Source organism: Pholcus phalangioides, unplaced genomic scaffold, assembly GCF_987345545.1.
Source record: "Pholcus phalangioides strain wild (caught in Gottingen) unplaced genomic scaffold, Ppha-v1.0 ptg000013l_1, whole genome shotgun sequence".
Taxonomy (NCBI): Eukaryota; Metazoa; Arthropoda; class Arachnida; order Araneae; family Pholcidae; genus Pholcus; species Pholcus phalangioides.
In genome coordinates, this window is record NW_028301606.1 from 33,610,563 (window position 1) to 33,627,649 (window position 17,087).

Below are 17,087 nucleotides of genomic sequence, written 5' to 3' on the forward strand. Positions count from 1 at the left end.
TATATATATATCATAATGTTCATGCTCTGTGTTTTTTCCGTACAATCCAACGAGAACACATAGAAAAGAAAAACAAAACGCAATTTTCTCATTTATTTGTGTAAGTCAACGTCGCTAAAAGATCCCGAGGAACACCTCGTGGTATTAATTTCCAGCAACATACAGTTAGACGGAGGTTACAAAAAACATTAAGGTCTCTATATGTATTTTTCCAAATATATATATACCATAAAAAATCAGCTCTTTGTTTTTTTTTTTCATTCGCTTTTCGTTACTGTGTTATAGGCAAAAAAAAAAAATAAAATAAATAAAACTAGAACGGTAACGTAGATATATAAGATATAGTCTAAGAACCAGAAAAGTGAAGAAAACTCGGAGAAAAAACACAAAAATAGGAGGAAAAAAATGTAAGGAAAAAATATAAAAGAAGGCTCATTCGCCCTTATTTTCTTCACTGGGGTAATCTCTGTGCCTGGTTGATGGATGTTTCAAGATGGCAGGAAGACGGATGCTGGAGCGATAGGGGTAGCCAACCTAATGATCCACGTTTAATGGGAATCAATGGCTCACTGCTCCCAAGTCCGAAATAATTTACCACTAAAGCCATGCCCCGTATAAAGGCGCCTGAAAAAAAAATAATAAGCGGAGAAGGGAATAGAGCATAAGAGAAAGAGCCAGTAAGTTTGGGCATGTTCTAATCACTAGGCTTTTCTTATTTTATTTACCGGTTGTTTTTTTTTCTTCTGTTTTCGTATAGGCAGCTATAAGAAAATCGTTCCGCTTACGATATCATATTTCGTTAAGTAAAGGGGGACAATGAAGATTCGATGTTTTCATCTGTGGGTATGTTCAGCTTTTGAACCTTTTCTGAAAGATTAACTTCATGATCGATATTCTCTAGGAATAATCTTTGAACCTATTTCTATTTTTCCTCCAGTTTCTCCTGTAATCTTTAGTAATGAGATGCCAAGAATTCTTGTTATCTTTTGCGGAGGTTGTAGATTTCATTTCGCTGGATTGTGCATTTCATTATCAATGTGCAAGATGAGAAAAATACCGTTACAACGAGAGCTCACTGTCACGAGGAAAATTGGCGTTATAACGGATCACTCGCTATATGCAATTTCACCAATTTTGCTCTGTTAATTTATTTTGGACGCTTCATGCATTAATTGCAATGCTCAACACTGAGTTTGTTCTCAAATGCGATTTTAGATATTAGTGATTAATGGTTTTCGGGCCCTGATTCTTGCACTGGTTTTGCCACATTGGCTCTAGTGTTCCACCAGACTAACCGTGACCCCCGCTCTGTCCCCCTAGGAGATATAAGCTGGTCTGTTCTGGTAGACGTGAGCCACGGTGGAAAATTCCAACGACATGGCTCTAGTGTTCCAGATAAAGTGAAAATTAAATTTCATTAGTAATATATTAAAATAGGAAAAAATATATGGAATTTTCAAAAAAACAAAAAAAACAGAACCACTCCAACAGAATTAACACCAGTTGTGAAATCAGTTCATATATATACCCTAAAGCAGTCGAAACTTCCTTGAGAGAACGTAATTTTTTTTGAAGCAGTATAATAAATCTGGGAATACTGTTTAGGAAATTCCTACTTTGCCTTCAATATAATATACCTGCAATATAATGCAATGATCATTTCGGTGTAATAAGACCGAATAAACAGTATTCGAACAGTGAATGAACAGTAACGAATTTTGCATATTCTCAAAACAATTTAGCTTTTGACCGAATAATCAAAATTCTCACTACTCATCATGATTTTATGGAGAGACATTAACATATTTCCACTGAACGGAAGGATTTTCTAAACATGATTTTCAGAGGCGTCCTTTAACTGTAGGTTCTTGTGAAATAAGCGCTGGCAGTGGTTATATTTCTGTATGTGACTTTTTTTTTTTGTGTCCATCCTGTGTTGAAAGTACCTCAGATTAATGTGTTTGCATGGAGAATGTGGAATGATCAGTGGAATTAATTCATCATTAGTTTTATTCCTGAATATTTAGAAACGCAAAAACGTGTGCTGTCAAAAATTCTGTTGACGCTATAGTGAATGCTCTCTAATTTCTCACTCGTTACAAGCGAATATATACTTTTTTATCTTCAACATCAGCTCTTTGAAAATCACTCGAAAATGAATCCTTATTGTGAGATTATCGTAATAAACTGATCCGTTACTTTGGACTTTTACTGTGTTTTGTTCAAAACTTTTCGGATCTCCTTTCAATGGGTAACAAATGAAAACAAACGAAAAGTATTCTCGAGAATACTTTCTCTTCACCGAAGAGAGAGTAAGATACCCACAAGGATAAGATTGCAGAAGCCCGAATAATATTTCCTGTATATTCAACACAGAACGAACTTTGGAGATGCCTTTTCAAATATTCAAATACTTGCTTGTCTGGAAAGACGTAACATAACTTTAATGTAGTTCTTTTATCTTCTTTTCGAATTGTTCAGAAGAATTCCAAAGTAAAAAATAAATTCATTCAAGATAAAAGAAAACTTATATAAGTTCAACCATTCATTGATCTGCATTTTATTTGAAAAAAAGATTTGATTATATATATATATCATATATATATATATATATAATTACCTTTTTAATGGTATTACACGAATTATATATATATATATATATATATATATATATATATATATATATATATATATATAATAATAATTCATAGACAAACCGTTTCATAAGCACTCAGCATATTAAAAACAGACATCAATGTAATATTCTGAGCAATAAAAATATCCACTAACATCAGTGAATATACAGTGCAATAAAGGATGCTTTTTTTGAAACGCATCTGGAATATTCTTGTATGTCATTATACGATGGAAATCATGTAGATGTCAATTGATGACGATAAACTCTCAACTAGATGAATGCATGTTCATTTCCATACCCGAGCATATGTATTTATATACTTTCATACATAGCATGTGTTTCCAGTCCAAATTTATTCTGTATCCTCATCCCGGAACAAGAAATTTTATAACATCAGTCACGGACCACATAAAAACCGTGATTTTATTCATATACTTTCGATTCAATAACATATTTGCAAACCACAAAACATCATAAAACACGCAAAATGTTATTTAAAAAAAATCTTTTCATATCAGAGATTTATATGAATAAAGCCTTTCATCATAAAACTGTTGGGTTCCAAAAATAAATAAATAAATAAAAACGCCATATGGCCGATTAATTATAGATGTTACCCAAAAAAGAATATTGTTCCGGTGTAGAAAATGCGGGTGAATGGCGAATTTATAACATTCAATGAAAAATATGCGTGTATGACTATTTTATGTTGAAGAATAAGAAGAGCAAAAAATAAAGTAAAAATCAGTGTTGAAGATTCGTCTTTTCGTTTACGGCTTCTCCACAGCAGGAAGAGTCATCATTCTCGCTCCCTTTTCTCCGAAGAAAAATGTCTCTGAATCTTATAAAATACGAAGATTGCGTTATGGAGGGATGCGAGGTACACTTTTATTAAAATACATTACGCCTGGTACGCTCATAAAATTTCTCTGCCATCCTCTACCCTCCTTAATAGCTCTCGCAGCTCGTTTGTTGAACACCATTCGTAGAGCACTCAGGCCAAGAAATAAAATGGACCGTACTCTTGATTAAAGTCTTTAATGACTCCCCAATTACGCGGACCAGAGAAGAGGAGAGAAAGGTTGTGGAAATGAAAGAAAAAAAAAATTGAACCCAAAACCACATTATACGTTTTTTTCCTCTCCCTTTACCCTTTACCATCCTTTTCTTGGGAGACTCGCTAATGAACAGAAATTTTCATACTGGTGAAACGCATTAGAATTGCCCCCTCTCTATCCTCATGCTCCTTCACCTCAGCATCAATTCTGAAGCGAAATTACTAAAGGAAAATTATTACGATCTGCTTTCATTCCATTTCTTACTCTTGTTTTATTATTTTGGTTAATTTAAATGCTTTTTTTTTTCTCTTCCTCGCAAGAAATTCGTTTTCGGCTTCCGAGGAAATTAAATTAATTTTTGAGAAACCTCTTTAAATGTTGTGAGGATAAGTGGAGAGAAATGCGAGATCGCTAATTGAATGGTATGTATGGATAATGTTGAGAGGGTCGTCGGGAGTGGAATAAGGCCTTCGGATGAAAAGGATAAAAATGAGAAACTTATTTGATGTGAAAATTTTACAAACGAAGACAGATTTGAAAATTCTTCTCTTTTCATCTCGGAAAAGATTCCTCTCCATATCTTGGATAAAAGAATTAATTTTCGTGTAAGTCACACTTGCTCTTTCCGCGTTTAATTGCTTTCGATACTTTTAATTACTTGAGGTGCTAGAAAAATTGAATGAGTTCGTAATTATAATTTAGTTAGATATAAACTTCTCTGCGAAACTAGAATTTTCAGTTTTTTTGAAATCATTAACATCTTGCGAAATAATGAGAAAAAATTTTTGTCCGGACGTTTTTCTTAGATTTACAATTAAATTTCCTTTTTTGAATCCGAAAAATAGATTTTTCCGTTATTTTAATCATATTTTCCTTCAGGCTATATCGATCTTATGTGAGAGATGAGGGGAAAAAACTTAATTTATTAAGCATAGTTTTTTTTACCCCACTATGTTTAATTACTGTTCTTATTATTATATATTGAAAAGTCTCTCGAAACAGTGACGAGATTTATTGGAAAATATAAGGGTAGATCCATATATTATGTTGATTAAAGAAGAAAAATGTAATAAAATATATATTATAAAATTTCACCAATTATTTATAGCATCAGCTCATTTGGGAATTACGTGGCAGTCATACAGATGAAAAACTTCCTTTCTGTGGCGAGTCGTGATGCTGGCAATCGATGCACTAAATATTGTGGACTAGCAAACTTGCAAAGAAAACTGACTCATGCTTGCAAACGAGAATTGAAAGTAATTTTAATTACCCTTCAGGCATGAAAAAGTAAATATGCCTGTGAATCCATTGCTAAATGAAATGTTTGATATGGTCAGGTTGTTGTTTCTGTTAATATTGTAATTCTTACCATTCCTGTATGTAGATTAAGACAAAAAGTAGGGCATTCCACCTATAAACAGCTTTCACTGTTTCAGCTCAATCATGTAAAGAAGCCTTCTTGAAAAGATCCATGTGTTCATATGCTTATGGGTCTACCTTATACCTACCATAAACCACAGTAGGCTTTCGAATTTAAATAGTAAGGGATTGTGCTGGGTTTTGAAGCATTTCTTGCTACAGGAAGGATAAAATCATTGTGACTCTTATTGAGCTTCTTGCTAAAATAAGCCTGGTTGTCTCGTTAGATCGGATTTTTAGAGGTGTGTGTCTCTGGCTTCCACTTGCAAAATTAATAAAAGCGGGTCACGTGAATAGTTTAAGATGTTTTCAAGTATTAATTCAGATGATTTGGGAAGGATTTGACTTCAATAGTATTATCTGGCGTTGTCATGATTCCTTTATGTACTAGAAGTGTTGAAAAAGTTACAAATCATTGTAAAGGAATGAACCTGTCTGAAACGCGTTTTTTGGGACCCACGGTAACCAATGTAAACATTCCGAACACATTGTTTGGGCTTACACACCACTGTTGCCCGACAGGTTTTTGCCCATTTCGGTCATTTGCTCAGCTCTGGGGAACTTTTGAAATAGCATGTCGTTTAAAACGGGTGTCGTTTAATGCAAAATTTGGTGACGATCGGGCTGAAATTGTAGAATTGTATGTAGAGCGAGCGCGAGTCCACGCACGCACACACCCATACTAGAAGCTTGAGGAAAATCGTTGTTATATAGATTGCTGCGTTACGCAATACAGTTGACCTAATATTTCCATACATGTATGAGATGAAACGAGGACTACGCGAGATATATTTAGGATAAAAAACTACACTGATTGTGGTACAAAATTATGATCCGTAAAGAAAATTTAAGGTGTAGATGAATTGCTTTGAAATCGAACATTAGTGCCGCAAGACTCAAAATTCCCAACAACGTCGCAAACAGGTAAACTTCTGAATATAGCAATATTCTGCAAGATTCGATACAAATCTTTCGAAGGGTGATGGTTCAAAGGGTTCATGATTTTAGTGTCAAATTCATAGTTACAGTGATTTGAATTTTGTGCTGTTCCAAAACAGTGCATGTTTGAAACTTGACTATCCAATTAAAATAAACCAGACCGCAATCTTCCAAAGACGCAGAACCATTTAAAAATACCATACCGTGTGTTATTATTTGAAATATTGACTTGCAGTTTGTGTGTTGAAGTTTTTCTTTTCCTTTTTTTTAATTATTCGGATAAGGTGATCAAAATAAACAAGCGCATCCTATAAGTGAACGTAAGTGAGTGTAAGATCATGAAATACCAATCATCTAGAATTTATTCAACTACAGATCAAAACAAAAACTCTCAACACGTTGTGCATTATTACAAACTTTGATAAAATTATATTAAATTAAAAATTATTTTAATTTTTCGAAAACACTTTTTATACACGCAAAAATCTGAATTAACGTGCGTGGGATGCGTTCATTCACTCTATGCATTTCTGAGCAATCCATGTGATTGGATGAGTTTATGGTTCAAGGTAACTCATTAATTTTTATTCCCTTAATGATCTCGAGAGAGTGATAAACAGCTCGTACGAACATTCCGACAAAAACATCACTGTTCTCTAAGTTCCCCGAAATGAATTGTATTAACTCTTTCTCTTCACCTTTGGGTGCTCGGGAAATATGATATCGATGTTGGAGTGAGAGGAAACCTTGAATTCGTTTAATCATTCACAAACTTTAATCACTTCGCGAAGCTCTTGTAACGACAGGCAGCGAGAGAATGTGAGCGATGACTAACAAGCGCCTTGCTGCATCTCTCTCTCTCGCTCTTTCCTCTTCCTGATCCTCCAGTTACAAATGGAATTCCGATCAATTTTAACTAGACCGCCTTTCTGAAGTCTCTTCTCACCTATCGACTGTGCTACCGCAAAGTGGTTTCCGGAGGACTTCATTTCACTTTCTGTTCGGAGTGACAAATTGTTGGCAATGTCCGTTATATAACTATCTCAACTCTCACTGTCTGTGGTAGTCAGAATGTCACGAGGTACTGACTTGAAAATTAAAGCAAGCGATACGAGCTGTATTCTCTGCATTTATAGGATGTAAATGTTGGAAATGTACCTCGGAAGTCAGTTATTGGCTGCTGGTGAAATTCAATATCAGCCATGTGTGTGTGTGTATGGGTTGTCGGTTCAGGTTTATGCCATCTGGCAAGAAAAGTTCGTTTGATTTCGATCTCTTGACGTCATCGCGCTGTCTTGGTGAACTTTATTGTATGAATCATAATAGAAGTATACTTATTCGTCTTGTCATTTCCATATGCGTAGTTATATCGTAAATTCATATTAAGTCAAGCGGCTGCCAGTCTTATTATTTAGAGAGTATTCCAAAAGTCCGTTTCGTCTAAGGCCGCTACAAACTACTCTGAGGTGATGTGCACGTCATCTCAGAGTAGTGTGTAGCGGCCTTTAGTATCTGAGCTAAGATAGTTAATAGAGACATACAACGACAGAATACATTATGCTATTTTGACCATTTTTTATTCAATCATCGATGAAATTATTGCATTCGTTGAATCATGCAGAACAACTTAAGAAACCTTTGCTGGGGATCTCTGTGACACACATGTGAATCGATATAATACTAGACCCCCTGCTAGATCTATGCATGACTTCTTTGGTCGAACTTTGCACACTAGTGTTCAATCAAGTGACGAGACATGACACTGCGTGGACGCTCTGCAGATGTTTGTTTATTTCCTGTCATACACAACCCATACTCCCACTCGTAGCCCACGATGATTCACTTTCCTTTCTATGATCATTTTTTTCATTCATGCCTCGCTGTCATGTTGCTTCTAAAACAGCTGACCATTTCTTATCACGCGTTTTCGCATTCTACTCATGCGCCACTTCACCTACGCTATAGGTCCCATCGCAATGCGTTCGGGACAGCCTAGAAATGTATATTCTCTACAGTTTCAACTCATTATGGTTCACTGTAACGTTCAACATATCCCAAAGGTATAGAAGAGTAACGATTAAGCTGAACTCTCTATAAGGTGTCTGGCAGTGATATGACGAGGTTCTGGATATATACAGCTAATTTCCTGCATTTCTCTTATTTTGAATTGAATGCATTCGGTTTTGCTTATATGTTAATCAGCTGTAAGCTTCGATATGGTAATTAGCTTTGATAACAGAGGCGCTCGTAAACCACTTGACAAATACAAATATAAAGACCACAACAGCCCGAATTTCCAAAAAAATGTTTTTCTGAAGCTAAAAATAGTTGGCTAGTAAATTTTACCCAAAGATGGCAGCACATTAATTCTGAATTTGTGGAAGAAACCACACAAAAAAAGGGAAATTTTGGCTTGATAGGACGCTACATCTGATCAAGTTCGATCACGTCCAGGTAAAAACCATAGGGTCTCAATATTTTCAAATTTTGTTTGGAGGTTGCCCTCATAATAACTGTACATAATTTTTGTATCGATTGCGTATGATTGTGAAGTCGAATTTTCAACATACTTGAAGTGGAGCAAAGGACATAACAGGAACTGAAGAAAAAAAAGTCGTTTCTGAATATAGTGAGAACGTGCCCTGTGTACAGATGAAACAATACTGTTTTGCGAACTGTACAATATTGAAATTGCTGCAGAAAGAAAATCTGCAGCAATTTTTTAGCAGTTTTTAAAGGGCATAAATGCATTTTTTATAGATAATTTTTTTAGAGCATAAAAACCTGTCGCTAGTAATGATGCTAAATGAAGTTAAAATAGAGAAGGAGAAGAATGCAATATATGCAAGGTAACAACTCTGTTGGATGATGACTATAATATAAGAGTCAATGAAAAGATGATTGGGAAAATGTTCATTTGATGTTCAATGTTAATTTTCCGCACACGAGGGCTAATTAGACCGGGGCCTACAATTTATTGCCGATTCCGAACGTCGGGCTTGTTTTTTTACACTCATCGGGAGGTTCGTGCGCTAACCCCTCGATGAGGGGGGGACTCCTTGCGGTAGGAATTTTTTCTGTGGGAAAATGGTTGATTGACTGATACTGTCATGGCTGAATGCACAACGAAGGACATCTCAAGATCTTTTTTTGGGGTTTCATTGCTATGAAAAAACAAAAACACATTTTCATCATTAGTGATCCCCAAGATGAAGAAGATGTAGATCATAAAACTTCATTTTTATCTGTTGTTCTACATAACTCAGTCAAGGTCACAAAAACATCACAGAATAGTGAAGCTATCATTATCCGTCACAACTGGAACAGGCCCAGGAAGGTAAATGATGATTTTTTTAGATATTATCCATTTTTAAAATCACCAAGCAACCTATTGTTGCAGTTTATTCCGAAACGGAATTTTTCTCAACTAGATATTTCCTTCTGATTTAGGTTCTAGTTTTAATTTTTTGGTGATTTTGTGAAGTTAAGTAAGCAAAGAAATAATTTGAACGAATGCATTGGAATTCGATTATTTTTAGTTTGTAAGATAATTTTTTTTCTTTGTCTTGCTACAACATTCAAAGTTGTTCTGTTTTCACATTGACTTTTTTTTCAAAATTTACCACACTGACTTCAAGAAATATCAGTAAAAGTAAGCATGAAAATATCACCTCTAAGTGCTCAAGTTTATGTTAATTGTAATTGTAAATCAGGCATAAAACGTCGAACACAATTCATAAAAATATTGTGAGTACCTTTGCCATTGTACACGGAAAAAGTTATTGGGTTTTACTAATATGTATTTCGTTAAAATTTGATTCGTTCTAAGTAGGATTTAATCATCAGATTTTCTGTGCTTGACAACATCAAGAAAAAGAGTTTTACCGAATGTCTGTCGGAATTAGTTTACTATTTTGCTTTTTTCCATTATGAAGTAAAAAGTAAGAGAAAACTAATAAGCTTTCGATATGACAAAATCATTTACATTCATAGACACATATTTACAGCAAATAGGTAGATGAATGCATACATTATTTTTCCAATGAAACTATTATTTTTTCAGAAACGAAAAACACAATAATCAGATATTGTGTTTTGGTAATGAGTTTATATAATCTATGAATATTTCATATCGTAGTTATTCTTTATTACGAATCCAATTAAGCGATAATAGAACAAATGCCCGTTATGTTGAAGGAATTTATTAAATATGTTTTAGTTATTACTGATAGGAAATCAATTAGAGGAGAAAATTGTCTTTCTGATTGGAAGGAGAACGTTATTCTATGGTTGTCCTTGCATACGCAAATGTTGATTGCACGATCGTACCGGAAACACAAGACTGATAACCATGTTGATTTGTTATTGACGAATATGAATAATTTGTATCAGGAAAGAAAGAAAATCATTTCGGTTAACGGTTTTCCTATAATTGTGTACTTACGCAAATCGAAACATGTGACGTCTTATAAGAGCAGGTGCCGAAAGCTGTGTTTTGACAAAAGTGTTAAATGTATGGATTTCCAATACGAAAAGAAACTCACCGGCGACGACGAGATCAGTCTCGATTCTTTCCTGTCCGACACTGCTGTTCACTATGCACAGATACTTGCCGCTATCCGTAACAAGCGCTCTCCTGAATACAAGCGTACCACCCATCAAAAACACGCGACTTCCTGGTAATATCGGTGTGGATCGACCCGATTCCTGTTTGAACCATCGATGAGTTGGAGCAGGAAACGATTCAGCAGCGCACGGCAGAAACGCCGTGTTTCCGAATTGAACTCGGACTTCCTCTTCTCTATGCGTGATTCGTGGTGGGACAGTATTGTGAGATTCTGTAGAAATAGTTAAGATTATCATCATATCATATCATATCCATAGATATGGACATAAAGCATACATGCATATTTGTATGATTGACATAACAGTAAACAAGTTAAATTGTCATTTCTAATACAATTAAATATTATACTTATATGTCTAAACATTCAGTTATTTTTCGAAAGTGAATAAATAACATCAATTCACAGATTTTTGTGTGATTTACGCAAATAATTTCTGTGCTTTGTCAGGGGATTGACTTTCAAGATTATACACTGGGTTTGCGGGTGAAACAAATAATTTCTTCCTTAGAACTTTCCGTTGCTATAGTCTTGTAGTAGAGCATTTAGTAACTGAATTTCTATGATCTTCAGTTACTATAGTGTGTAGTCTTTGCTTGGAAAACCATTTCACTTTAAATATAAATTTATTAGGATAACATATAAAAGGTATTTTATTTACATATTTTTGTTATTTTACAGAAGTTTTCAAATATTATATTTGTTTTGATCATCTTGGGGGTGAAGGGTGCGTTGTCCTTCCCCTACAAACACACCTGTGCTCTGTGTATGTTTCTATTATAATAATATCAACACACTGTCCAACAAAAAGAAATCATGTTCTTAATGAAATTTTAATGATTTTAAGGTATATTAGGGCAAAACTGTCATTTCAAAACTGCTCTTCTGGTGTTGGTTGTGCCCGAAAAGCTCTAGTGGTTGTTTTTTTTAATGCATACTATCAGCAATGTAATCTGTGTGTTGCTAGTTGCTTATGTCTTCAGATAAACAAAATAATGTATGTATTAATATTGGAATTTTATTTTCACTTTGTCCCAAAATATAGAGCCAATCTGACAAAACCAATATCAGATTCGAAATCAGCGACCTAAAATCACTGAAATACATGTATTTTTGGGGACAAAATCAGTGTTGAGCAGTGTAGTGGATTCTTCATGTGTGTGTGTGTCCGAGCAAAGATTACAAACCCTATCTAAACTGTCATAGACCCTTACGGTAGTAGACATAGATGGTAACTAGAACTTATCGTAATGGTCTCGATTGGCAGACATAACCTTAAAAAAATGTACTTTGTCACTATATTGAATATGTATCAATATTTATGGTGTATATCAGTATCGAAAAAAAAAAATCAATACGCACACGAAATGTAATTATTTGAAGGCAAAAATAATGCCAGATGGGGTTTATGCAAGAGTGAAATAGAACCTATGCATGAGTCATCATCACGGGGAACCCCATGCATGGTCCGAAAAAAAACACTAAAAATTCTAAACCTTGTTCCCCGACGCCTGCTATATATATGTATATGTATACATACATACATACATACATACATACATATATACCCCCCCTTAACTTTTTAGGCTACGGAAAAAAATGATATCATAGACTAAACAGCAAGATTTCAGTTTTAATGTTAGAAATATCTTCATCGTAACCCATTCATAAGCCCCGTTTACATGAGCTAGATTGCGAAAGAAACGGGGTGAATATTTATCTGCTTGGCAACTTTTTTTCCCTTGCAGGGAAAAAGAAGGAGAGATTTATAATTTTTGGTGGGATTTTGTGTTTCATTCCTCCCTTTCCCCATAATCCTTCCCTTTTTCTTTCTTTTCCCTGTTGCCAAGTGGTTTTTATAACGGGTATTTCTATTTCCATGCAAACGGGGCGATATTGACTACGTTCGACTAATTTTGCTTCATCCACAGACACAAACAGTAGGAAAAGTGAAGGCATGGAGAGAGATTTGAATCGTCTCACATGATGACTTCTGTTGTTACATCCATTTTAATCCTGGAATCCCTATAACACTGAGTCCTTGAACTCACGCTGTGTTTAAATAGTTTCTTTACACACAAACCATTTTCTCTCCCTCTTCAACCCTCTTTATCTCAAAGGAGTTGTACATTAAAAATAGAAGAGTTGATGCTTCGTTTTAAGTTAAGCGAAAACAAGAAGCATGTTTCGAAATTTGAGAAATATATGGTAGATGTGAAAGTGGAGAACACAAGAGGCTCTCATTCTCTGAAGAAGACACCATGCAATACATTTTTCTTATCTTATTGAATATTCTTTTCATAGGTCGGAACAAAACAGCATTTTTTGAAAAAACTCCAAAAAAAAATATTTATAACCAAGTATTTTTTTTTAAAACCCTGACTACCAACGAACCTTCTCATCCTTTAAAATGTCATTATTGATGATAAAAATAACAACAAAATATAGTTCTTTGCAAAAATTACAAGCCTTTTTTTCTCAAATAAGGAAGATTCGCAAGTGCGAATCATGCACTTTGCCATTCCAGAAAACCAATCTAGGCCCCCTGCTGTCTTCATATACATTAGCTGGATATAAGCTGGTTTCTGGAAAGTGTGTGCGCCATAGTGGCGAGTTGTAGACCACTTATGATATGCAAGAAATTACAATACTTCATCTATTTTCGTAGTTTTCTTTTTGACATTGACTGTAGAACCGGCAAGAATGATGTTAATTTTGTTCACATTGAAGCTGCAATACATATAAAGGGTGCATAGGTAACCGGAGGAAAGACATTTTACTCGCAGCACATAAAGCACCAGCTTTAATGGTTTACCCGAATTCGATGCTGTTTTTTATCAACTTCCTTGTTTTTTGAATTCGAATATATCTCTGTACAAATTGCACTTGAAAATATCCTACGTCATAATTGTACCAAATACTCACTTTTACTGATCATTCCTCTATCCAAATTCCAAATATCACCCAAGGAAAATGTAATCAATATGTAACCCGTTTGAACAATAATATCGTAGAAATCTAATGATACTATTATGATTTCAACAAGAAGTAAGGAAGCTTCAGACAATACAAAGTTCTCGTATTCACGGTACAAAATCATATATAGAGAAAAAAATTAGTGAAAACATTCTATATACAGGGTGATTCAAAACTCAACATATAAACTTTCAGGAGAAGTAGAAAACACAAAAAGAAGCTAAACAGAATCTCATAGGAATGTATGACCGAAAACCCGAAAATTTTCAGCTGGAGGATAAACGAAGATGCAGGAATGACAAGCCAATAACGAATGGTAAAACACTTTGACAATTGTAGACGAAAGACTAGTTATACAATCTAATTGAATGAAGTGTTGTTTTGAAGACACATATATGTGCTACAAATATTTTTGAATTCGAAGTCCGTATCTTCAAACTCGAAAAGATACCAAGCTCTGAATTTGAAAAAGTTTTTCAGCTTTTCTTCAAATGTCGCGGTAAATGAGAGCAAAACACAACTATAATAACAAATCAAATTTTTTACACAAACTCGTAGAGCACAAAATTGCAAAGAGAATAATAAAAAAAAAAAAAAAAAACACGCCTTGAATCCAAAACCAACGCCTAGTGTGGTCGCGAATATAGAGCACGCCTTGAATCCTTTGGCCGTAGATTACAAAGGTCAAGAGTAATTTTTTAATTGACATGTGATGCATTTATTCTTATGTATCTTTGGGTATAAAATACGAATCTGCCCATAAAAATGAGCTAACGTATAAGGTTTTATGTAATTTAAATTTATTATGTATTTTTTCCAAGGATTTCGTGTTTTTTGCGTTCAAGTACGGGCGTCGATTAAATTTTTTACATTTCTGACGTAGCTAAACATAAGCTAAGATTCCCATCACAGCATATTACAGTATGAAAAATTTAATTGGAGTTTACTCGCTCTATACATGATTGACGTTTTTACGAAAATAACAGCTGTAGTATCGGACACTGTCTATCCATTTTTTTAACTGCTCCAGTAAGGTCAGGAACGTGCAAGGCTGTCAGAATTTTTTTTTTTTTTCTCTGGTCAATTCTACTGATTTAAGATTATCCCTGGGCAGGCAGCACTAGATGAATGATCCTATCATTGGTCTCCGGATCATTCCAGAACCTCAGAAACCCTATCCACGTCCTTCCACAAAAAGTTATGAAATCCCTCAGATGTGTGTAACTCTTGAAAAAAGTACAGGTAAAATTATTTACCATTCCTACGATCAAATAAAAATTGGAGCAAGTAAAATAAGTTGTCATAGGAGACGGGGAATTTAACAAAATGAGAAAAATATATTTAATCAAATTACTTTCACGTTTTTTAAGAAACGGAATTTTTGTTGAAATCGGGACGTATGGTCGTGACATATATTGGAACTAATTGTCACTTGAATCCAGGTCGAGCACAACTTTCGGCGTCACTGTGAACGTTCGTGCTCCACGACCTAAAAAGTTTGGGAACCGCTGCTCTAATACTATTATTTCTTCATCTTAATTCAATATATCGAATACTTCACCAAATTCTTATATACTATTGCATTATATTGTTCACTTATTATTATTATCATGTTCATCAGTACTCATTATAACTCTAGAAAGGTTTTTCTTAAATCCAACTAAACAACTCCAATCCATCGTTGCGATGCTGCGATAAAATTTTTACTGCAGCTATAATGTAAATAAACTTTTTTTTCTTAATGCCATTCTTCATACAAGAATATAATATTTTGGAGTAATGGACTATACATACACTAGTTTCGCGTGCGTAATAAAAGTATTGTAGGATAGATTTTCTTGAGTATGTCTATTTTTTTTTTCATTGCGCAACAAAATGGTCATAATTCAAGAGAGTTTACTCAATTACTCAATTTTATCTTTCGTTTCACGGAGAGGCGAGACTTAATTGAGTTTTCTACACAACATAGATATATTCTTTCGTCTTTCGTGCTTAAAGAATAGGGGGAGCTAAAAGAAGAAAAAGAAAAAAGTTTGTAGGAGAAAACCCTTCTCTGCTCAGAGCAATTTAGAAACTGTGAACGCTTGTTATTCCGCAGAGAGAACGAGAGTTTTCTCCTCTCAACTCACCTGTAACTATAAGTTTTCCTTCAGAGCTCTGCTTCGTTTCACCAGTCAACCTGTGTTTGGTCTGGCATCTGTAGTTCCTGAAACCATCTTGTTGATTAGCTTCTCTTATATGGAGCTTTCCAGAAGGGAAGACTGTATATCTTCCACCTTTGAAAGAGATGAAATTGAATTATGCTTCATAATATTTACTTTATTTATAACATTTACGGAATGAACTATAATTTTGTGATCTTTTCTTTTCTTCTCATAATTCTAATGCTGCTAAAGCAATCGATTTTTTTTTTCATACGTTAACTTACTTGTCATGTGGCTGCTTCTACATGCAGTTCCTCCAAGGTTTTTTCTGATACGGTTAGTGTATGTGAAATTTTACGTGATAGAAGAGAAATACAAAGTGGGCCAAAAGTTCATGACACATTTAAAAAAAAATTTAATAAAATTAATAAAATGACCAAAAAAAAAACACCAAAAAAGCTGTGGTTTGAAGTAAAGTACTTGTGATGATTGAATCTTTTTTTGTAGTTGATAATTTTCAAACAGAAGGCCATGTACATCAGAAATGGGGATATTGGTGCTCAAAAACCATTTCGTTACTGAGGTATTAAATTGATCGAATAGGGAATTAGAACAGTCAAGAAAAACATGTAAAGATCTAATTCAATATCCAAGTTCAATAATATCCAAGTGAACAGGAAAGAAAGTTAGAATATTTACAAAACACAATCTTCATAATAAGCCCATAGTGTGAATAACACTGCCGTTTCTCATTTATTTTCTTTATCCGAGGGACATCAAACATAATTTTCAAAAATTTAACGTGAGGGAAAAAGGAAAATCTCAGAATACGTAACACAATGTTTCTAGCAAAATAGTAATTGAATTTGCATGAATTACGTTGATTTGATCGGTTGCCAGATTTTAATGAAGCAAAAAAAAATTGACGAATAAATGAAATTAAATGTAAACTTCAGAAATTGCATTATTAAAAAAAAAATCTGTTACTGTTGTAGTTTTGAGAGCAGAGCTGAGAATCCAGAATTCTCGAACCCGTGATTGGAAATAAATAAAATTTATTTTTCTTATGAATTGCAAACAGTCATAAAAGAAAAATATTGAATAAATTGCAAATAAATTAATTAGTCTCTCAAGTTCATTGCCTTCTTTATTTTATTGCGCGTTTCAAAACTTCATGCAACATATACAGGGGTTGGACAAAATAATGTTAACACCTGTGCAAAAAACAACACTCGAGGGAACCTGTCGTATACGCCTGCCCTCTAGTGTGGAAGAGTTCCACTTA

At 34.3% G+C, this 17,087-nt stretch overlaps 1 protein-coding gene across 3 annotated transcripts in view; it reads right to left on the reverse strand.

Annotated features, from left to right (window-relative positions):
• Window positions 1-17,087, reverse strand: part of LOC149078981 (cell adhesion molecule Dscam1-like) — a 265,953-nt gene that overhangs the window by 136,745 nt on the left and 112,121 nt on the right. For all 3 annotated transcript variants that reach the window (XM_089241228.1, XM_089241230.1, XM_089241229.1), the window contains exons 4-5: window positions 15,788-15,934; window positions 10,602-10,895 (exon numbers count right to left, since the gene is read on the reverse strand). In XM_089241228.1, the coding sequence (XP_089097354.1) occupies window positions 10,602-10,895; window positions 15,788-15,934 (441 nt within the window). The remainder of the gene's footprint in view (window positions 1-10,601; window positions 10,896-15,787; window positions 15,935-17,087) is intronic.